At 40.2% G+C, this 24,093-nt stretch overlaps 1 protein-coding gene across 3 annotated transcripts; it reads left to right on the top strand.

The window, feature by feature from the left end:
- Nucleotides 1–472: 472 nt before the first annotated feature.
- Nucleotides 473–20,506, top strand: caprin2 (caprin family member 2). Of its 3 annotated transcripts, none has more exons than XM_034578921.1 (21): nucleotides 473–586; nucleotides 1,182–1,418; nucleotides 1,515–1,577; nucleotides 1,685–1,771; nucleotides 3,556–3,794; nucleotides 5,173–5,255; nucleotides 5,580–5,687; nucleotides 5,867–5,910; nucleotides 6,031–6,174; nucleotides 10,202–10,243; nucleotides 10,325–10,453; nucleotides 10,614–10,698; nucleotides 12,797–12,846; nucleotides 12,926–13,033; nucleotides 13,119–13,220; nucleotides 13,325–13,480; nucleotides 17,265–17,409; nucleotides 17,513–17,629; nucleotides 17,869–17,930; nucleotides 18,857–18,905; nucleotides 19,704–20,506. In XM_034578921.1, exons 2-21 carry the CDS (start codon nucleotides 1,188–1,190, stop codon nucleotides 20,276–20,278), a joined length of 2,619 nt encoding a protein of 872 aa, XP_034434812.1. In that variant the 5' UTR covers nucleotides 473–586; nucleotides 1,182–1,187; the 3' UTR covers nucleotides 20,279–20,506. The 3 variants fall into 3 exon arrangements, with proteins under 3 accessions (XP_034434812.1, XP_034434810.1, XP_034434813.1); XM_034578919.1 differs by having other exon boundaries at nucleotides 12,794–12,846; XM_034578922.1 differs by lacking the exon at nucleotides 17,513–17,629 and having other exon boundaries at nucleotides 12,794–12,846.
- The last annotated feature ends 3,587 nt before the right edge of the window (nucleotides 20,507–24,093 follow it).

Genomic DNA, 24,093 nt, shown 5'->3' with positions numbered 1-24,093 from the left:
AATGCATAAGTAAATTAAATAATAGTTTTCTCTTAAACCCTTTTTTTATTTAAATAAATTGAGTTTTAATATACTATGCATTTAGTTAAAACCCTTTTAACTAAAGGGTTTTGTTTACATTTTCTAGGACAGCCGGGCCTTCATCATTTGCATTTAGTACAAAATTTCGGTAAGAACATATTGATGAATCCCAGATTTGTGCATCATACGTTCGTGTCAATGAGGTTAATGAGGCCCAATTGTTTTCGGACCCCAAATAAAAAAATTATAATTTTGGATCAAAATAACAGAGAGAAAGAAAGAGTGCCATTCACATAATGATACATTCATTATATTCCTTTTAAATCACTAAAAGCTGTGTTTGTGTGTATGTATGTGTGTTTGTGTGTGTGACTGCCACCACAACCGGATGTGGTGACGTTTTTCGCACGCGCAGGGGCTTGTGCTGCTGGGTATTTAAAGGTATGAGCTGACACCAGCTTGGCCTCTGCGAGCTGAACATCGCGGTCACAGGGTGACGCTTTGTTTGGTGTTACTCGGATGTCCATCTTGTGAGGACCTGACGCGCACGAGCCAAAGACACGAGGTGGGCCAGCTGCTTTTGTCGTCGGGTGGTGATTAATAAAATCCTGTCGTATGTGGCGATTGAACCTCAAATTGCTAAATTATGGAGGAAAGGTTGGATTCTGCAGATGTAAACAATTGGCGTGACTTGTAACAATACATTCGAAGCAAACTTTGAGTGCATCTTAAAGACTGTATGGTATGAAGGCTTGATTTCACCTTCGCAATAATTACACTTCCGCTTCTGCTTATTTTACTTTCCACCCAACCCAAACAACTAATTCAGGTAAAGGACACATGCACGCAGGCGTTTCATCCGGAGCAGAATGTCAAAAAAAAACTGCGCTATTCTTACATGGTGTTTTTATTGTCTATTTTTTATCTGATGTTTTTCGCTGCTTATGCTTGTATTCTTTATCCAGAGAGAGCAGGCCGTTCAGTGCCCACCTTAAATGCAATGCCAAGGGGTTGGCTGGTGCCCAAACGGTGCCAACTCCCCTTCCATCTCTATTTAAACAATGAGCATGGCCCCTGCAGCATCTCTGTAGCTGCATGGCACAGAAACGGCAATGCCAACTGCTTGCATTAATCACAACTGAAATCTGTGTTTCTTCTAGCCCAGCATGGTGCAGCTGTGTCTGTCCCCTACGGAGGATGTCACCACCACACTTGAGCTCTCAGAGGAGGGCAGTGAAAGGCAGGAAGACCCCATGATGGCTGGTAACCCAAACATGGAGCTGAACACCTTTCAGCTCAGCCTGGAGATCTCCACTGTCTACATTGGCTATGAAACCTACATAGAAGATGGCCTCATCTGCCTTAAACACAAGGTCCGCAACTTGGAGAAAAAAAAGGTAAGATGGTGATGGCCTAGATTGAAAAACAGGTTCGGAAGCTGGCGAGGTGGAGGCAGGCACCTGGATTTCATCATCCATCTTGTGTGTCAACAGCTGAAACTGGAAGACTACAGGAAAAGGCTGACCAGGAGTGAGGAACTAAACAAAGATCAACTGGTAAGTCCTGGGAATGTAAATGCAACAAAGATATGACCTCCTTAATGCAGATATGTGTTCGGTGTGCTTAGGGTTTTTCCCACCCCTTGTATTTTGTTGTTTTCCAGGCGGCTGTGGAAAAGTATCAGGAGGTGTTGCATAACCTGGCATTTGCTCAGGAGCTACACAAAACCCTAGATGACTTGACTCAGAGTGTAAGTTTCTTTGTTGAACAGATAGTTTTGGGTTCTGTATCATTTGCTAGAATAAGAACATTTTTGCTGTGATGGCATGTCAAGTATAGTTGGGAGCTTCTGCTGTGTTAAGCCGCTGCTCGGTTTCAAAGCAAAAGGTATTGATCGAAACAAACCTTATGATCATATGTAATCAAATATGTACTTTTTTTAATGCATTTGTTTTATTTCTTGGGTTATCTCTCAGTCCCGTTCACTTGAAGTTGATATCCCAGGAAGACCTTGGGAGGGTTTATAAAGTTTTGGCTTTGTAATTTTAAATATGTGTGAGGAAGCTGTCGATATTCCGAATGGCCTCATCCGTTCCCCTGTCACTATGCCTTACATTACTGCACCTGCTACCTTGCTAGATTGTTTTCCTCTGCAGCATCCATGTTACTGTTGTAGAGCAGCAGTGTTCTCATGTCCCACTTGAACACCAACACACAGAACTTTCTGGAACTCATTGACTTCATGCGTTCTTCCATATGAAGACAACATATCATTTATGATAATTAATGAATATAAAGACCTAGTTTTGTTGGGTGGCATTTGTTGCCATGCATTGTGTGATGCTGCCCTCTAGCATAGCTTAAAGGGATAGTTCACTGAAAAAAATAAAATTCAGTCATTATCTACTCACCACTATGCTGATGGAGGGGTGAGTGAAGTGTTTGAGTCCACAAAACTCTTCTAGAGTCTCAAAAGTAAACTTTGTAGCAGCCGAAACAATTGAAGTAACTGGTGATCAAGACTTTAGATGAAATAAAACGACAGAAAAAATATAACATGACTTTATATTTATATTTGACTTGAAACTGTCATTTACACCGTGTTTTAAGCCTAAGAGTCCACCACAAGTGGCTAAGCTAGCAGACTTGGCTACATGATGGTGTCTCTAAGGGGCCGTGAACACACCTCATAGAAGGATATCAGAAGACATTTAGGCTTAAAACATGGTGTAAATTACCTATTTTCATCCTTTTTTAAGTTAACAGCATAATTAGAGTTAAAAAGTCAATTTGGACCGCTCAATCAAACTCATGATTGTTGGTGAGCTTTTGAAGGGCTGGTAGGCATATATTTGTATTTCGGAGTGAGTCAGGCTGGCTGCTTTTAGTCTTTCTGCTAAGCAAACCGACTTTACTCTCTAGCTCCATAGATGATGCAGGCAGACGTGTATAATATCCTTGTCTAATCTTAGGTAAGGGATAAAAACACATTTCCCATAATATGAACTATTGTACTAATTTAAATTGATACTCTTTCATGCTCTCTTTTCAATTAAAAGCATTATACTAAATATAACCTTTTTGCAATATTATTTTTTATAAACCATTAGCCTTGGTATCACCAGATCCAATTTGCATGTGTGACTGGGTCTGCATTCACTTATTTCATTTCAACAGTAGCAGACCAAAATGCTTCTGGATGGATTTGTATAGACTTGAGATCCGATTAAACAAGACGTAGCATATCAAACACTTCTGGTATTTTGTGTTCTTTTAGAGAAAATATGCCATCCAGTTTTTATTTGTTTAATGCGGAAATGGCAAATTCAACTGACCTCTACATCAGCAGTAGCCATCTTTTGATACTAAATGAGATTCAGCAGCACTGCATGAATCACATCATGCAAGACTTGATTAACATGAGCCCACTTATTGATCTGATTACCAGGCTAAAAATACATTTTATACTACTGTATATCATACACCCCTAGATTGTATACACTTCATCTACTGGTTATGCTTAATATCCTGCAGTTGCTGAGAGCCCAGAAGAAGGCAGTGAAAAAGGAGCAGGTGGCAAAGGTGGAGGTGGAGAGGAGGCGTCTGGCAACAGTGCTTCAGATACAGAATCTTCTCCACAGCCTGCAACATGAGCATATTAGGAGAGACTTGCAGGTCGGACACAATCAGGCACCCCACATCTCAGCCCAGAAGCTGCGCAGCCTAGGTCAGCTTGCCACCCTGCTGGGAGTCAAGAGGAATAACCAACTGAAGTAAGTTTGTCAGTGGTGTAGCACAAACATTTGGATGAATAACTAAATGCATCTGTAGTGGTTATTAGGATAACTGGTAATTAAGCGTGATATAAACCTTGTCATGTTGAGTCCTTGGCATTTTATTTCCTTTTTGCGTTTTAAACAAGTCTGTGCTTCCACTCTGCTATTGTCTTGTTATTATTAATGATGATGAGATACTAATTTATTCCCTTCAAGTTACCCAAGGCTGCTTTACAGACTAAGGAAAACAAATTAATTAAAAATAAAACAAACCAAGAACAGACAATAAGGCTTATTAACTATCATACAGTGTGAGGGACTGAAGAAAAGGACACTTTCTTTTACAGCAGTCTAGAAAACATCATCTGCTATTTACATAGTTGCCTATTTTTATATTGCTGGTTCTTCCACATGATTCCCAACCAGCTGGCTATATAATTTGGTCTAGTGGCTGGTGTTTATTTTTTTTCCTTTATGACGACGGACCTTATGACCTCCTCAAAAACTTGGTTGTGTGTTCCCAGCATTCAGAAATGTATCAAATAGTTAAAGGTTTAAAGCAAAAGTACTGATTTGACTGACTATATTATTGTATTAGATCATTACTAGTGAAGCAGAAGCTGTAACCGTTTTTGCTGCTGAAAGTTAAGCTCGTTCAAGTTACCTTATGTACAGGGACGCTGGATATATTAGGAGAGCTTGCTTCTCTAATCTTTCATATTGTCTAGTATTGGATAATTTGAACAACCACTAAAATTAAAGTATGTAAGCACTTCAGAGGCAAAAGCTTAACATCTGAAATGACTAAATAGCTTTTTGTACGACTTCAGAAGTCACAAATGTTTAGAAACCACTGGTTTAGTCTTTAAGAATGTGTTGTGGTTTTAAAGCTTGTAGAAAAATTGAAGCCATGAAATAAATTGATCACAAAATGCCATAATTCCCACGGAAATGTGTGAAAGTATGCTTTAGATAAAATAGAAATACTAAAATACGAGTACTTTCATTTTGTGAAATTCAATAATTGAGATTTACAGTATTTGACATTGTGTTGTGGAAACTGTCCAGCGTGCAAAAGTGGAATTATGTGTCTTGGGGTTCACTGCTGAACTAAATGGAGAACAAATAGTCTTGTATGTTTAATGAAAGAGTTGTAGGTCACCTGTGTTTTGGAAGCCTTTACAGCACAGTACACATTCACTGGAGTTTGGGAAATCTGTGTAGACACATTATATAAAAAGTGTATGCAAATGGTCGTTTCTTACAAACTCATGTTTACTGGTTTTTAGTCTCCACAGCTGAGTTGCACTAAGCTTTCTTGCCACTGTTGTGTCTTGGCTCCTTGGTGACCTATCTTCTCTTTACTATGTTGTAGTTTAGGGGAGCAGATGGAACAGGCAGCTGTGGTGTACTTGGACTTGTTGGAGGGGACAGACAAGCCAGTTGCTGGATCCACATGTGAGTATGCTGTACAAGCCTTACTGAGGTGTATGGCTCCCCTTCTGATTAACCTTCAGTATTGAAGCAATTCATGGCTTTATGGTGGTCCCATGCATACAATATGTCTGTATGGTTTTAATAAACAAGCTATGTAGGTACCAATACCTGCCATATACAATAAAATATAAACTTAATTTGTTTTGGTCTTATATACTATTATTAAAGAGAATAAATGCATTTCTCACAATGTTTCTCAAGTGTGCATATTAGATTATTAACGTAAATCTTTATGGATAGATTTCACAGAAACTTCTTTTTAGAAACTGAATTTTGTCCTTCCAGTTAAGCTGTTGAAAGAGGAGCTCACCAGGCTGTTGAATTGCAAATACTTCAATTGTCTTCTACCCAACAAGACTCCTGAGGTTTTCCCGAGCAAAATCAGCCACAGCAGTAAGACCATGCTTACACTAATGGCCAGTGGGTGATAATGGTGCCAGAAATTGGAGTTGGGCATTAAAAACGTTGAAATATTAAGTTTTACTATGGAAATGACTGTATACATTTGTCTAGTCTGAAAATGGTGAATTGCAGATTCAAGTCTCAAGATTCATATTTCTTTCTGCTGTCAGCCATATCGAAGTCAAAAGGAAATGAAACGAAAGTTTGTAATGAGGTAAGACCAATTATCTGTAAGTTTGACAGTTTTGTTTTTTGGATTTCTGTTTGTGTGACTGCAAAGCATACCTCAAAATCCAGACTTTACCTGACTGACATGGAGTCTCTTTCCACTCAGAACTGGAGGGAGGATTTGGAGGCCATACGAAAAAGGGAGCCTCCTGACAACTGGGATATGGAGTGCCCAGTCCACAAACCATGGAAAGGAGCTGCTACTTATATCTACAAAGTCCCCACCAAGAAACAATCTGACTGCAAACAGGTGAGATACCCTTAAGCCTTCCAGGCACTAGGGCTGCACGATATATCGAGAGTTTATCATCATCACGATATTCGTATCGCATAAGACTGCTTGAACTGCGATAAATGGTGTTCCATGTGCCATGCATTCAGGCTCTGCATATCAATATATTTGGCCAATCAGAATGAGCCCTGCTGCCCTAGATAATAAATTACAGACATCCAGATCATTGATGGGTTTTTCCGTTAATTAATCAGTCGACTGAATTCTACTTCTAGAAACCTATAGTAACCACGTTTGTCCCGGATCAAATTCACTGAGCGGTTGATTATATAAAAGAATTGCTTAGCTTATTTATGATAGTCCCAGAACCTGAAGGAAAAGTAACTGCACAATCACACACACGCACTGACTCCCTTTTTACGCCATCATTGTACAACCTGCATAACTTGTATTTGAACATTTTCAGTCTGCCTACATTGCTTCTACTACTTATTCTAAAGCCCCTTTCAGACATGCACCTCTTTACCTAAATGTCCTGTCATTTGACAAGTCTTGACATACAGAAGTATGATGATTAATCATTTTATTTTGATTCTTTACATGGGTTAAAAAGAAAAATAACTAGAAATATATAAAATGCACAATATTAATCACACCAAGTAGTTCTTAAGAGCTCGGTCTTTAGTAATGTTTCAGGGGAGTGTGATTTGTTTTGGAGAGAGTTTCAGATGTGTGAGACAGTTATGGAGAAGGCTCTGTCACCCCAGATTCGATGCTTGGTCCTGAGTAGAAGTGACAAGAGGTTGGCATCAGAGGAGCGGAGGCGATTGGAAAGAGTGTGGTGGTGGGACAAATTAGTGAGATAGGTGGGGCTCTGGTTATTGATGGCTTTGTGAATGAGCGTTCTGGATGAACTGGAGTTTGATGACATTTCCTATTGTACCATAGAGAAGGCTGTTGCAGTAGTTAATTCTGGATGTGTTGAAGGCATGGATTTTTCAGCAACAGAGGAGAGTGATGGGTAAAACTGAGCTTTATATTTGTTATACAAAAAGGCAGCTGTGGTGATTTGGTTGACATAATTATTGAAGGAGAGTTAAAGGCAAAATAAAAATTCACTTTTATCTACTCACCACTATGCCGATCGAGGGGTGGGTGTAAGTGTTTGAGTCCACAAAACACTTTTGGAGCTTCAGGGGTAAACACCGTTGCAGCCAAGTCCAATACAATTGGTGTTACTGGGGACTTCTTCAGATGTAAAAAAACATAACATGCCTCCATACTGCTCGTGTGGTGTCATTCAAGTGTCCGCGAGCCCCGACATTCATATTCGACTCCAAACGTGGTCATTTACACAATGTTTTAAGCCTAAAAGTCCACTACCGGAAGTGGAGATGCTAGCGGACCTAGCCACACGATGGTGTGCCCGAGGGTAGGTGAACGCACCACCGAGGAGGCCATCACAGGACATTTAGGCTTCTGTAAATGACCTTGTTTCGAGTCGAATATGAATGTCTGGGCTTGCGGACACTTGGATGACACCACACGAGCAGTATGGAGGCATGTTATATATTTTTTTTCTCTTTTATGTCTGAAGAAGCGGTGGCAATTTACTAGCACCGCTGTTTACCCCTGAGACTCCAGATGTGTTTTGTGGACTCAAACACTTCACCCAGCCCTCCATCGGCATAGTGGGGAGTGGATGAGTAAATTTTCGTCCCATTAAGGAGACTCACACCTGCCTCTCAGACAATCTGCCTCATGTAAGAACCGTTCATATGAACAGATATGTTATTAAGTTGCGCATATTGAGGAGAGCTTGTTGCACTCACCAATTTTTGCGTATTTTTGAGTTTTCTTACTGGTACGAACGGAATTTACAAGTGATCCAGACCTGTCCTAGAAGTAATTTATAATATAAATCTAAATTTATTAATGTATTAAAATGTTATGTCTGGGGGAGTGCACAACTCCTTTGAGCTGCAAAATATTGAAGTTGGCATGCACACAGAGCTGGCTGGGCTTAATGAAAAGCATCTTCATTATTTTCTACAGGTGATTAATGTAATGTTTAAATTCTCTGCCTCACGACACCTCTAGTCAACCTGCAGACAAGACACGAGCGTCCGTCCTCGTCTCATACAGAGGCATGTTTAAAAAAACAAGTCATCGATCGGCTCAGTGTTTTTTTTTATTTTTATTTTTTTTATTTTTTAGCCGAACAATTTCTTCTTTATTTCAGTGACTGTGCGATTCACAGGTGACTGCTTTAGTCTGTTTCATTTCTACTTCTGCTGCTTAAAAGTCTAGACATCCTTTTCTGCATCTCTGCAAACAGGACTTTCATCTTTTCTTTTTTTAATTTATTTGTATTTTTCATGAATTTCTGACATGTGGCAGGAAGCGTAGCCTTATATGATATTATTGGTGCGTTAATTCTGCACATTTTCTATCCCCGACCCCTGCTCTTCTGTCTCCTTAGCTGTACGCTGCTTACAGACTCTCAAAGTCCAGTCTCTCTTAAAAACTGGCCGAGCTGCTGTGGGCACTTGCATGCTACGTGAACAGTTTGATGTTATGCAGCAGCTCATCAAAACGGGACACAGATGTATGGTGGGCTTTTCCCTTTTTTAACAGCCATACACAGATCAGCTGTTCCTCCAATGTGAGACACTGTCACCAAAGGCAATAGCGGGCTCTGCGTCTAGCCATGTTGGTTTGTGATTTGATGGCAAGCAAGGGTGACTTCTTCATGCTTCTTCACAGAATGTTTTTTGTGTGGACATGTAGGAATACTGCAACGATCGATCCACGTGTTTTGCGTGCCAGTGATGGCATTAAAGAATTAGAGCAGTGGCATTTAAACACACCGGTAGCACTCCACAAGGCAATAACGCCTAAGGCCCTGCACCTCCATAAATGGTAAATGAACCTGCTGATACATTTTTGTGAATCATTGTATCAAGTGACAAACCCAGAAGCAAAACTTTTTTGACTCTGAAATTTAGGTACTTGTGACAGTCAGCAGTGGTATCATCCCTAATAAAAGAATGCATAGTGGTACTGTGTTGCTCCATTATGCACACGTACACCACAGTACTGCTATGTTTATAGCATCTGGATCAGTTACTTAACACCTTGCCAAATTGATCATGACAATTGGTGGTATCCTATCCTCCACCCTAGGATATCATTTGAAATGAAAAGTTTGACAGATGAACAAGTGATTTTGCACAAACCATTTGGAAACTAAAGCCCTACTTGGTGATACAGGCATAGTGTTGTCAAAAACTATTAATCTCCTGGTTTTGAAACTCTCCTATTGTATGTTATCTGAGCGTAATTTGCTCTAAGTTGGCAGATCTTTTGTAATTGAAGGGTACTTATGGAACAGTTTTGCCACACAAATATTATTGTTGGTTGTTTTTAAAATGATAAATTCACCACCTCACATCTGCATCGCTACTCTCCTGTCTCCAAAATGTTTATGCATGGGTCGAGTCTGAGTTTGCATACTATTGTGCACATTCTCCCATCAAGTTTGTTTTTATAGATCCAAACCTTTGCATGAGGGTACACATCTTGCAGACGCCTTTTTGTGCATATGCAATGGTTATAAATGAGGCCCTTGTTCTTTAGCTGTGTAATAGAGCCTGACCAATAAGTCAGTAACAAGACCCTATTCATTTAAGATAATATAGTTTTAGTGTCTATTACTTTGTCCAGTGGAGCACTTTCAAATACATTTTTCCACTGTGAAATGTCCTCCTTAGTTACTCGCCTCATTATCATAATTCTGATACCTGGCTTATTCTAACTACTATATACTAAAATATATGTATTTATGCCAAATGACACACATATCTGATAAGATTTCTAAGCTTTCAAATATTAATAGCTGTGTAAATCAGAAAGGTTTAGGGGGGGGGGTGGGTTATGCCTTTTTTAAACTGATTTAGTGAGCTGGTGTTTGGTATGACCATTTCACAGAATGTTATTGTTCAGCAATGGTGATCATACAACAATTAATAAACATTATCCACAGAAAAAAGAGAGGAAAGCCAAAGGAGAGCAAAATGCCAAGTTGGTGAGTACAAAACTATTGGTTTAAAATGTACAGAAATCTACATCATACAACTTGTAAATTTATACTTGTGATTCTCAACAGGCAGTACACATGGACATGCCCCAGGTAGTTTTTAACTCTCAGTCTACCTTACCCAAAGACCCCATCCTGAGGAAGCAGCACCTGGAGGACTTCATGACAAAGATCCATGGCTCCTTCAGTTTCATGCAGGTGGAATTTGGCTGTTTGCAAGCAAAGAACATTCTATTCAATAACAAACTTTTCTCCTTTAAAACCCAGTACAAGATGAAATTATGGTTTACTTAAGTGTCACGTCTGCTATGCCACTAATGACAGTAACACATTTTTTAAATAAACCTGTCTTCTTTAGGACTCTGTCCTTGATGGTGAGAGCCCCTCGAATAATGGCCACCCTGGACTGAAGAGACAGTCATCTGGATTGCCCTCTCCTCTGGGTAACTTGGAAGTCACCTCTGTAATTTGACAAATTTCCAGCTTAAGGTGGACTAAATATCTTCTTTTTTTTTTTTCCTGTAGCTTTAAAGGTCCAGTGTGTTTTTAAAAAAAAAAAAAAAAAACCCAAAAATTAGGTGAAAGGGATCTATTGGCAGAAATTGAATTTAAAATAATCCTGGTGATGTTTTCACTAGTGTGTGTGATCACCTAAATTGGAGCAATTGTTGTTTTCTTTACTCTAGAATGGGCCCTTTTCATATTTACATCAGGGGGGGTCCTCTCTACGGAGGCTGTCATGTTTATTACAGTTGTCCAAACTAGACAAACTAAACACCTTTTGAGTTTTTCTGCCAACTGAAGGTTCCCAAAGGTTCTCTTTCATGTTTGAAAGGGGAGGGTGAGGAGAGGGGTATTCAGCTGCAACATGCATCTACACCACTAGATCTCACTAAATCCTACACACTGAACCTTTAATGAAGACCTATTAACATTTTTCATTTTTAGTGCTTTGAAACATGTATTTTGTGCAAAATTATGTAAAGTTGGTAGTTTATTGAATTTTTTGCCCCCCCTTTCAGAAAAATGTGACATTTGTTGAAGCACGCAAAATGCTCTTTTGGCTGCATAGAGGAACATGCATCTACGTGTTTTCTCTAGCTCCCTCCCAGGCAATATATAGCTGAGTCGTCTTATTGCAGCACCAGCTTGTCATGCCCTTACGGCCGTCGCCTAGGAACAGAGCTATGGACGAAAAAGTTATTATTTTGTACCGTTAGGTTGAGTACTTGCATTTAAAGAAATTATTCTGATGTTACCTTGCTTGCTGCCGCCATTACCTCTTAGAAAAATAGTTTGTCACAGAAGTGCAATGACTCTTTTGTAGGCCACATTTGAAGGGGCCTCCAAATGTTGGCGTTCTAGTCACGTCGCTGTGACGCAGCCAGTCCTCAAATGCAGCTTCTGAAAAGGATGCGGCCCCTGAATTAAGACACAGCATATGTATTTATTTTTTTACTTCGGCTGGCAGGATTTGGCATAAACCTATATTAATGCAACAAGCATACAGCGGACAAACCTCATTATAACACCCTTACCTGATTTAAGATCATCTGTCATTCCCCCTGTGTTTGACTTATTTTGTACATGAACAGACAGGAGTGAAAACGATACCCTGCTTCTGGCTAGGCTGTTGCACATATACCACAAATGACCCCATTTTCCTCTCAGGACAAGAGGGAGGGGGCAGTTTAAAGAAAAACAGCCATTCTGAAAAGGGCTCTTCACACAGGGTTGAGAATGGGTTTTTGGTACTATTATCACAAATGTTTTAACCTTAAACTGTCCAATCATGGAAAAGGGGTATTATATTTCTACTTAGATTTGTATCACATAATCAGTGCATGTTGTTTGCTGTTGGGATTGTTTCAGAAAACTTCTTTTAAGGTCAAACTTTGGCCTCTTAAGCCCAGGCTGTCAATATGCATTACCAAACTATAGAGTAACCAACATCTCTTCACCCTGTTTGGGTTCAGCTGGTTGATTAATGTACATTTGTGAGTTGGTTAGTGCAGATTGAATCTAATAACAGGTTTGGTGGGTGTGGGTATAAAAACACCCTGACCTGTGCATCACTATAGCCAGTTAACCTTTGTGTCCTCATTACAATCAGCAGCTTCAGCTAAATGTTTGGGAAGCGTTGCCTCCCCTTGTCTCTTATTAGTGCTGCGTATGCTGTTGGGGACTGTTGTCTGTGCCTTCATTCTCCCTTGCCTTGATTTCTGGTTTGTCATTAGCTTTGTCGCTCCAAACCATGGCAACTGAAACATTATCTCTCTATCCCCTGACTGAATTACACGATCTGCCTCTGGAGGTCACATGAAGACTTTTAGTTACTTTCAAAGCCATTTGTTCAAATTAACATTTTCACAAAGCTCCCTTTTGGTCTGGCCACCAAATACTATTTTACAATTTTGACTATTTCTTAGTGTTATTATTAGTGTTTGTTTGGAGTCGTGGAATTTAGTTTTCAGGAAGCTACAGCCTTAGATTTTGGAATGTGATTTCCTTTATGTATGATCTTTCCCCCATACTAAGTAGTTCAGACAGACTTGAGAAGCCCAGCGGATTTCCTGCTCAAAGCAATTCATGTAAGCATATCTATATCAGTTGTGACTTAAGTGACAATGATTTGGACTTCACTTGACTTCATCCTCATCCCCCATTTAGTCCACCCCACTGCCTACTAGGCTTACGGAGCACAAAGCCAGTCTGACCAGTGGAGATCAGTGCCTGGAGTCCAGTAACCTGGAGCTTACCGCAAAGGACACACCTCATGTAAGAAGCAACTCATTGGTAAGCGATGCAACATGTGTTTAAATCCCCGCTCCAAGTGGCCGTTAAATGTGTATCTTCTATGCAGGAGCCACTTCAGTTGGCTGATAAAAAGGCATTTCCCTCACCGCCACTGTACCGCAGGGAGTCCATCATTTCTGTGTGCCTGGATGAGAGGAGCCATCCTCATGTAAATGACCATTCTTGACCACGTCAACAGACAAAACATATTTCTGTTAAATGATGTTAATTGACTTTTAAACAATGGCTTTAACCTTTCTCTGTATACCACAGACACCTGTTGCTGAGTTTGAGCTCACCCCATTACATAAGCATTATCCATGCAATGGGGTGGGATCTTGCACCCCTACCACCCCTCAGGGACAGACTTTCTCTACACCCCCCACCAGGAGATCTCTCCCCTCTGCACAATTTCAGGACATCCATTCTGTAAGTCTTACCAAAGTATTATTAGGTCTTGTTTTTCTGCCATAAAAGACCACAGGTTTGACTCCTACCATAGAATTCTGTCACTTTCTAGTTCCGTATTGAAAGATGTGCATCTTTAAAATATGTTATGAAATATAATTCATGAGTCAATATTTACAAGTAGGTGGGGCAGACAGATTTGGAGACTGTCAATAAAAATGGTGCATCTCAGCTCAAGAGATGTTGGGGATACTCTCGGTATTGGCATATGTAAAGCAAGGGTCCATGGACTGATTGTAACCACCAAAGGCAAGCTGAGCTTACATTGTGCGATTGGAGCCTGATTTTGATGCAAATTGAGTTGTGGGACTTGTATTAGAGTCGGGACGATTTTCATCTTTTGCATTGTTTGTCGTACAGCGTACTTTTCACCAAGAAAAGCTTTTGGTGCAGTGTGGGATATTCTATGTGCTGCACACTATGCTTTTGGATTCTTTCTTTTTTTATGGGCGTGTGGCTGTAGGTCAAGGTCACATGATCTTGCGTATCTCACAGTAATCAGGAATACCCAAAGGGAATTTCATTACATGTGGCACAAACATTTGCTTAGACTCTTGGACTAATAATAATAATAATGGCTTGAATTTATATAGTACCTTTCAAGAGACCCAAGGACGCTTTACATGTGTCAGTGGGGCAAAAGAGGAAATGAAAGAAAGTAATTTGCACAAAACAGGACAGAGATAAACGGCACTAATGGAATGGTGGAGTGTTAACTGAGGCCAAAGGCCTTTGTGAACATGTGGTGTTTGCAGAGTTCTAGAGGGTGGGGGCAGCGACACAGAAAGCTCTTTCGCCAAAGGTTTGCAGTTTGGAGATGGAGAGCAAAACCTGTGTTTGAGAACTGCAGCCTTCTGAGCAGAGTGGAGGTCAGTTAGATATGGTGGGGCTAGGGCATGGAGGGATTTATAGGTGAGAAGGAGGAGTTTGGACTTGATGCGGTCTTCATTGGGAGCCAGTGGGGGTGAGTGAGGCTAGGGGTGATGTGCTGCCAGGGCTTAGTGCGGGTGAGAACCCTAGCAGCAGAGTTCTGCACATACTGGAGTCTGTTCAGGACATTGTCTGGTACACTGGACAGGACTCCGTAACAGTAATCCAGGCGGGAGGTGATATAGAATTTGGTGGTCAATGCTAGGTCTGGGCGATAAAACGTTAGCGATAATTATCGCAATATAGCCTTTCCTCGATAGATATTCAAGACATTTCGATATAACAATCGATGGAACTTTCCATCCATGTTTTGACAGACGACATGAACAGCCAATGATAATGAGAATAGCGTCGTGCCGAACCAGTCATTTGGCTGGAATAGAGTTACAGTCAAGTTAGGTTGATACATAATGTATGTTGAGACATAATGTGACGTGCAGAGTAAGGACATCAGGTTCAAAGTGACCGGAACGGAGTCGTGATCCGACATCATCGATTAATAACTGTTTTAGAATACAGGACTACATTGTGAATATCCCATGTGATTATCAGTTTGTGTGTGAAGAGGGACAGAGACGAGCAGACAGAAGAACCTGCAGAAAAAGTTTCTCCCACAGATTATGACGTAACGCAGTGTTTTAACTTCATTGTTGAAGAATAAGCGACGCCCCGTTTATCCAGGGTCATAAATATGAATTCAGCAGGTTTTTTATAAAGATCAGTTCTAAGTGTGAGTGTTAAGAAAACATCAGATGAGCACAGCCACTTGTTGACCTGCGGAGTAATGCGCCTCATTGCAGTGGTGCTCATTTAAGAAAAGATCAAACTTTATTGATCCCCCACACTCCAGGAAAATTCCGTTATTTCAGCAGCAGGCAGGTCAGAATGAGAGACAAGAGAATAAAGAAGTATAAAATGGAATAAAAATAAATGTTCATATTGCGCAGCCCTAGTCAAAGGTCAAGGTCATTGACCTCACAAAGCACCTTTTTTGCCTTGTGAATGCGATGCCTTCCCTTTACAATTCTTTTATATTTGGCTCAAACATTCACTTGCTCTTGGATTTAATTTTGTTTGGCAAAGTATGTTTGATTTTCTTGAACAAATCTTAAGATCAGCTTGATGGTATTCTTCAAATTTGGTGAAAATCTTCACTTGGACTCAAAGATGAACTGATATGATTTTGGTACCTGTAAGTCAAAGGTCACAGTGACCTCATATTCCTGTGAATTGGATATATTAGGACTGTCCGTAGGGAATTTCATAACATCTTCATTTGGACTGGTTTGATTTCGGTGGTCAAGGTCATGGTGGCCTTAAGACATGTTTTTGTGAATCTCAAGACTGCCTTAGGGAAGTTCTTAAACTTTTGCAGTTATCACTTGAACTCAAAGATAAAGTGATTTGCGTTTCAGTTCTCTAAGGTCAGTGACCTTTTATATGAATCTGGAAAAAACATTATTTGTTGGAGCCTGCACTGATTGGCGGAGGTGACTTTACTAGTAAGGTTTCAAAAGTCCTCTCTGGATTGAATCCAGATGTGATTTTAAAAACGCTATCATATTGATTTATACTCTGCCACACTCAAGTCTCTGTTGGCAAGGTGACAAACTGATTGTATCCATCTTAATTTCCCCCACATTCCATGCAAGCTATGATTAACCATGTCCAAAGTGGTGATGCACTGAAACTGTTAATGATAATGGATAAAATTGCCTGAATAATATCAACGTTGGCAAATGCATGGATAAGCCTTGATTGAATTTCAGTCAGTCTCTAACACTATTGACACATGAAGTGTAAATGGGGTAAATGCTTGAACCCCATTTATTGGTGGCCACTAAAACGTTCGGCATATTAGTGTAAAGGTGAATAGCCTCAGTTATCCAAAAATTGCTTTTACAGTTTCAACATGATAGTCCTCCCGAAAAAAAGAGGGTAAAATAAGCATATACATGCATACAAATAAGAAAAACAATTACACATGGGCTAGTCTAAACAAATGAGTCTTAAGCTGCTTTTTGAAGGTTTCCACAGTGTCCACAGATCTTAAGACCAAAGGGAGAGAGTTCCGAGGTTTAGGATCCACAACCGCAAAAGCACATTCTCCATTAGTCCTTAGTCTGGATTGGGGAACGACCAGCAAACCCCGATCAGAGGACCTTATAGACCTGCTGGTGACATTGGGCTGCAGCAGATCTCTAATGTAGGCAGGTGCCTGACCATGCAGAGCTCTATAGGTGATCACAAGAACTTTGAATTGGATTCTGAATTGAATGGGTAGCCAGTGAAGAATAATCAGAATCGGTGTCACATGAGACCTTTTGGAAGACCTTGTAATGAGTTTAGCAGCAGCATTTTGGACCACTTGTAAACGATCCAAGAAAGTTTTGCTAAGGCAGGTGAAAAGTGAGTTACAATAATCAAGATGGGACGATGTAAAAGCATGAATGAGAATTTCCATCTTTGCTTGAGACACAATGGGCCTGAGTTTTGCAATGTTTCTGAAAAAAGCAGAGCGAATCAGACATTTGACATGTTGGTCCAGAGTCAGGGCCTGGTCCATAGTGAAACCTAGATTTCTTATAAAGACCATCCCTTATCTTCGGGACAAGACTAGGAGGGGCAGAAATGAGGACTTCTGTTTTATCTGCATTTAACTGCAAGAAATGATCTGTCATCCAGTTCTTTATAGCATTCAGGAAGTTATTTAAAACTCAGTTTAGCGATGTACAACCGGAACCTTGAAATCTAGTTCTGAATGGGACCGTGCAGTTTCTTAACTACTATGATATCCATGTTCTTCTCTCTGTAGGTCTTCAAGGTGAATACATCCTCTCCCCAGAATGGGGAACTGAACTACAAACCAGAATCTGTAGTTTTCTCTGAGTGCAGTTACAGTACTGCCAGTACACAAACCCCACCTGAGTTTGCGCCCTCAGAAGACGAACCACAGCCCAGTATGTTGAACCAATTTTGTGTTTCTAAACTTTCAACCTACTTGTGTTGACTGGTCAGTAGTCACTTGTTTGAAACACATTTTGTGGTCCATCTTCTCTCTAGTGTACCAGTCAGATTATATTGTGGAAAATGATGTGCAGATGTTCCTGTCCCCTGGCCGCTCAGGAGGAAGCATGTGTCGACCTGGTCAGTCATACTACACTAGAGGATCCGTGAGAGGTATGGCAGCAAGGGACTGGCACCAAACTTTTGCTTTTCTAGCTGGCATTGAGGCATCTATTCTCAGCTTTCCTATTTCTTATTGGATTTTCACCACTTTCCCTTCTTTTTCGAGACAGCTGTTCAGAGTTTGTTGTTGTGTGTCACATCCTGGCTGATGTCTAAAGTAGCACCTTGGGCTGAAATCAATCTTACTGAGGTAGTCCTGAGGCTTATCACTGATTTGTGTTCCACGGCAGGAGGATCCTACATTCCCCAGGCTCATCTCAGGGATTCTGGTCCTGTCCGCTATGCTGTAAGGGTAAGTAAATCTGTATTTGTCTATGAAGTGTCCTTATTGGCTCTGGGACTTAGAAAGTATTGTAACTAGTTTATGAACTTTAATTTCTTAACTGGGTTTGGGTTATAGACCAAGCGGCCCAAACTGTAATAGTCATTCCCATTAAACATGTATTTTCAGTAAAGTAATGGACCAGGACAAGTTATTCCCTGATTGGATGCCAAAAAAGTTAAAGGGATAGTTCACCCTCAAAAGAGAATTCACTCATTATCTACTCAACACTATGCCGATTGAGGGGTGGGTGAAGTGTTTGAGTCCACAAAACACTTGAGGGAGTCTCAGGGGTAAACGGTGTTTGAGCAGAATCCAATACAATTGCAGTAACTGGTGACCAAAGCTTCAGATGTAATAAAACAACAGAAAAAACATGACATGCCTCCGTGCTGCTAGTGTGGTCATCCAAGTGTCCGCAAGCCCCGACATTCAAATTCGACTCCAAACGAGGTCATTTACACTGTTTTAAGCCTAAAGAGAGATTAAGTTAAATGCCCTATCCCGCAATGTTAGAGAATTTCTTTTTCCTGGATCCGGCCCCTGATCCTGATCAGCAACAAAATTGAATGGGTTCTTTCCTCACTCATGCTGCACCCTTATAAGTTTTGTGGTAATCTGTCCAGTAGTTTTTGCATAATCTTGCTAACTAATAGACAACAAATGCAGATGAAAACCTAACCTCCTTGTGGACCAAGCTAGCTAAAAACTCCCCAGAGGAGAAGAAGCCATGATACTCAAATTATCATCATAATGGTGTATTATGTAACTGAGCATGCTTGTGCTCATGCAGCGAAGAAGCACATACTTGGACTCTGCCCTGAGGTAAAGTCACTAATTTGTCTGCTTTGACTGTGTATAATGTATATGACAATTCCTCTACGGTATTTTCTCAGGACCCTGGATACCAACACAAAAATGAAGGAGGGAGGCATAACTCCAGTGGTGAGAACCAAAGTTCTAACTTATCAGCACTGCTTTCTTGTAGTTTGAAACTGCTCATGGGTTCTTATGGGGGGGCTTATGAATAAATGTTTCTGCACTTGGTAGCAACAGAATTTATCGGTCTGAATACACATCCCTGGTATCTGGGAGAAACATATCTTGTTTCTGATGAACAGAGTTGCATAAATCATTTGAAATATTTTCATGGGCATGAAGGTCCGGGGGAAAAAGAAGCAACTTTATTTGGGGTGATGAAAATCTGGTTTGTAGGGATGAAGTCAAAGGGGTCTCTTCATAACAGCTTGCTGTACTGACTTTTATCATAAAGTGTGCCCAATTGTTGGGGTGATGTTGTTGGATAAATTTGTGAATTTTATTTAATTATGGATGGGATCAAACTTGTGTTCAGGGGCTTTTTCAAACCTATAATTAGCTCTTCTTCAAAACGATGGATGAGTTCGATTAACATTTTTTCTCATTACCACTTAGTTCAGTTTGTTTTCACACCCAAAAAAGTAAACAAATGCATTGCCTAATAACCAGGTTCTTTCACTCTGATCATTGGTTCGATGGGTCTGGGTTGGGAGTGAGAAACTAAACACAGGATGATGATCCTGAAAAGCCCCTTGTCTACCCAAAGAAGACACTGCTCTTGGTTGCTTGTCTATGGAGGGTTTTCTGGGCCAAAACTATATATAGTTGCATACTTGTCAAAGTCTTCATTTTGTTTTAAGCCACCTGTAGTGCATGGTAGCCATAATTGCACCCTTCACCCTGCTTCTTTTTTTTTTGTTACAGCAGCATGGAGTGATTGTTCCCAGTTGAGTAGCCCAGACCGGGAGGGATCCTTCACCATTGTTGACTCTGGGCTAGGTGACTCACTGTCAGTCTCCACTGTGGAGGTCTCACTTACTCCCCACAGCCAACACCACCCTGCAATGTTACCAATGCAACTCTACCCACTCTCCCAGCCTCTGCAAGTGGCCTTCACTGCCTCTCGCACTGCCAACTTTGCCCCGTGTAATCTGGACCAACCTATTGTGTTTGACCAGCTACACAGCAATCTGGGGGAGATGTACGACACCCGTATCGGCCGCTTCACCTGCCCTGTCAACGGAACGTATGTCTTCATCTTCCACATTCTGAAGCTCGCCATCACCGTGCCGCTCTATATCAACCTCATGCGCAACGAGGATGTGATGGTGTCCGCTTATGCCAATGATGGAGCCCCAGATCATGAGACAGCCAGCAACCACGCCATCCTGCCTCTCTTCCAAGGGGACCAAGTTTGGCTTCGTTTGCATCGTGGTGCTATCTATGGCAGCACCTGGAAGTACAGCACCTTCTCTGGCTTCCTATTGTACCAAGAATGAACTGCTGTCAGCTGAACAGTCCTCCCAGTGTGTGGGGTGGTTGCTTTGCACTGAATGGCGATTAAACTGACATTTTAGTGTTGTGGTCAGGCTACATACAAGTGTGCTTTTTTTTTTCTTTCTACAATAAAGACCATTCATGACAAAGTGTCAGTGGCCAAATTATATGATCCGTATTCCAGTTAACAACTCCATTTGAAATGGGGATTATATTTATCAAAGTTACCTGTTTGTCCACGAATGTGTACTTCAGGATGGTTGTGCTCAATTTGAGTGCGATACTAGTACAACTGGGCCTTGACCACATCATCTTGCTGTTGCACTTAAGTTGTTCAGTCATTTGCTCACTGGTTTCAGTGAAAACTCTAATGTAATTTTGTGCCTTTTGTAATCTGAATGGCTTTTGACTAACAAAATGTGGAACATCAAATTAACTGAATGTATGGCTGAATTGTAACTATCAGAACTCCACTTGAAGCTGAATTCGTGCATTCAGTCTATCATTGCTGTGTGTGAATCTGAAAGACAGATTGTGTTCTGATTGGGTGGTGGGTGTAGTGTCAAACACTAAGCCATATTGTTGTCCAGAAAGATAACTGTAAAAACATCGACATGGTCCCTTCATTTTCCAAATGTTAAATAAAATATGAGCAGTAGTGTTTGGTTTGTCGTGTTTTTACTATTACAAATATATGTTAAGTATGGACATTTATTGAGATGTGCAGATATTCAGAGATGTGCATAAATATCTAAAACCTTCAAGGTTCTTAATCGTAGGCTTTTCAATGTGCTCATCCTTAATGACTTTGCTGTCAAACTATCTAGAATTGTGACTCCAATTTCCACATATGATAATGACGACAGTGCAACATGATTATCTTGTGGTTTAGCGTGTGTTTTTGGCCCCCAACCGAAATTAATTGCAAAAATGGATACTAATAATGGTCAGAGGTTTCACAGGCACTGTTATCGCACTGCGGTTGTATGCCTCTGCCAGCCCGTGCAGTTTGTGTACATGTATATATTTTTTTCTGACCAGATTCATAAACGGTCACTGTGACCTTTAACCACTGAAACCTAATCGTTGAGGGTATTTCTTAATGTTACAACCTCAGTTTAAGAATTAACTGATTGTGGTGAAAAGTTTCTTACGAAGCACATTTTTTCCCTTGTGAATGCGATATCTCCGGAACGCCTTAAGGGAACCCTTTCACAGTTGGCACAAACATTCACTTGGATTCAAGAATTATCTGATTTGATTTCTAAGATCATGGTGATCTCACGTTCCTTTGAATGTCAGGACTGCCCATAGGGAATTTTATTACATCTGGCACGATTCACTTTAGCACACCTGATTATAGGTTGGAGGTCAAGGTTACTGTGACCTCTAAAACCATGTCTTGCCTTTTGAATGGGATATTTGAAAGGAATTCTTTCAAAATTAGCAGACCTGTTCACTTGGACTCATGGATTAACAGTTTAGAATTGGGTGGTCCATAGTCAAGGTCAGAGTGGCCGCACAAAACATTTTTTGTCCTCTTGAATGTGATATCTCAAGACTGCTGTAGTGGCCGTTTTACTTCGATCCACATAGGCCACTTATATTAAGCCTGCAGAGTGTTTAAGTCTGACTCGTGTCCAACATATATACTTTGCCTTGTTGTGAAAACCCAATGTCGACACGCTTCCAGGAGGCAGGTAAATCTTGAAAGGGTTTATTTTCCAGTTACAGCACAATTTACAGACACCTTATATTGGCCCTCAGCGATGCTGTCTTTTCACGATGTCTTTTCACGGTCAAAAACTTATTGTGATCCACTGCTCAGACTTCACACTCAGGACGATTTTCATGCGGTCATTATCAACAACATGCATGTGCACTGAACTGCATTACGGCTTCCTCAACTGTCGCAAACAAGCCGCAAACAGCACCCAAAACAGAATATAATTAAATACAGACACACTAAACAAAATATATTTTAACTGTATAAAAATATAACTACAAACCTGGATAATTTAAGAACATATCAAACCAACATTAATATTTATTTACACAAACGCAGGCTGCATGGTGGTTCTTACAACCGCTTTGAGGGGATTTCTTCAACTTTGATCAGTTGTCACTTGGACACAGAGATGAACTGATTCGATTTCAGTAGTCAAAGGTAAAGGTCGCAGTGACCTTAAACGAATGTGGGAAATAAAATGTATGTAGACGGAAACACTGGTTAGCTGAGGTATACAGCCGCAGTGCAGTTTTTCTAGTCTGAATTGTATTAATGCTCGAAACACCTGACACGGAAGTAGAAGTGTGTATATATAAGAGCCAAGCAAATTGAACAGTAAGGTTACATAGATAAATAAGTACCCAAATTAAGAAATGTGTGAATAAATGGCTTGTATGTTTTAATATAGACATGAAATACCTGGCGCAACACATTAGTTATTGAAAAAGCCTGTGTCCTCCTTCCCAAATACTAATGTTTGAAAGTGACCAGCATAGGTCCCCCTTCTTATTGAATTCCTCATTTTCTACCAACAAAAAACAGCTAATTATAACTTTCAATGGCCATTTTCTGACATAGAAAGCTTTGAGATTAGGCCTACATAGTGGACATAGCCATAGCAATATTAATTCATATACTGTATGCAATGGGATTTTTAGGCTTTTTATTTAATCTTTTTTAGGCTTTTTATTTAATCATTAACACAAAAATTATCAGAACGTATTATTAGCCTTCAGGTTACAAACTATGTACAAACTGGTTTTTATTGGTTCCTAATATTCCTAATCTGTTTATTTGTATTACTTTGGTGACAGAATGCAAAAAAACAATGTAACAATATTAGGAAACAGAAGGTAAGAAACATTCTCATTCTATAGTACAGTTTAATGCCATTCACCCATTCACACACACATTCATACAAGAATGCAGATGGGGATTACTAGGAACAAACTGCCGACCTTTTGGTGAGAGGACGACTGCCTCCCCAATCATTTTATGATCACTGTCATCCAAAGCTGTTTTAGTAAATGAATTAATCTCAGATTACAATATTGATTTTAAAAATTGAACATCTAATAGTACCTCCACAAAATCCTATTCTATCAGACCATAATTTAAATTGAGGTAAATGGTGACTAATTCAACCTAATGCTACTCAAGATGGCGTAATTTACACCATGCTTTTAGCCGAAATGTGGAATGACTTGATTTGGTTTGGCATGAACAACATAACTTTACTATGTCAGACTTAGGCCAGGTCAGAAAAAATAGAGCAGGACTATGTTTTTCTGATTCCTAAATGACCGGACATGCTATAGTCATAGGCTAAACTTAGGCCATGGGAACAAAATGGCTGTGGAACTACGATTTGGTGCACAGAATCATGCGTAAAACCAGAGCTTGGGGACAAGCGGCGCATCAGAACACCATCATCAACAAGTTAGTCTGTAAGTCAATTGTCTGATCCACACTCCAGTGGAGTAGGTGGTGGTAATGCCAACTGCTATTGAACAAGAAGAAGAAGAAGAAAAAGAAGAAAGTATTTGTTGGAAAATGCCTCTCTGCAAGAGAGCATTGTAAGCCCAGTGTTGTTTTCAGTTACTGTACTGTAATGTGCTTTGATTGGTCATCAAGACTAGAAAAGCACTATATAAATACAGACCATTCACCATTCAGTCCTTATAAATTACATTTTTAGTATTATAGACAGATCAATTGGTATGGCATTATTTGAAGATGATATGATAGTTGAGAAAAGAGGAAGAAATACTATATAATTACAGTAAAAAAAAAAAACACAAGAAGCAT

This window comes from Hippoglossus hippoglossus, chromosome 23 (genome assembly GCF_009819705.1).
Source record: "Hippoglossus hippoglossus isolate fHipHip1 chromosome 23, fHipHip1.pri, whole genome shotgun sequence".
Classification (NCBI taxonomy): domain Eukaryota; kingdom Metazoa; phylum Chordata; class Actinopteri; order Pleuronectiformes; family Pleuronectidae; genus Hippoglossus; species Hippoglossus hippoglossus.
The sequence above is the reverse complement of the archived record's forward strand: the minus strand, read 5'-3'. Positions and strand labels throughout refer to the sequence as shown.

Bases quoted from the DNA above. Each gene is read 5' to 3' on its own strand.
- caprin2 (XM_034578919.1), top strand. From the start codon at position 1,188: ATGGTGCAGCTGTGTCTGTCCCCTACGGAGGATGTCACCACCACACTT. The intron at 1,772-3,555 runs GTAAGTTTCTTT...AATATCCTGCAG, and splicing joins TAGATGACTTGACTCAGAGT to TTGCTGAGAGCCCAGAAGAA. The intron at 13,034-13,118 runs GTAAGAAGCAAC...TCTTCTATGCAG, and splicing joins CCGCAAAGGACACACCTCAT to GAGCCACTTCAGTTGGCTGA.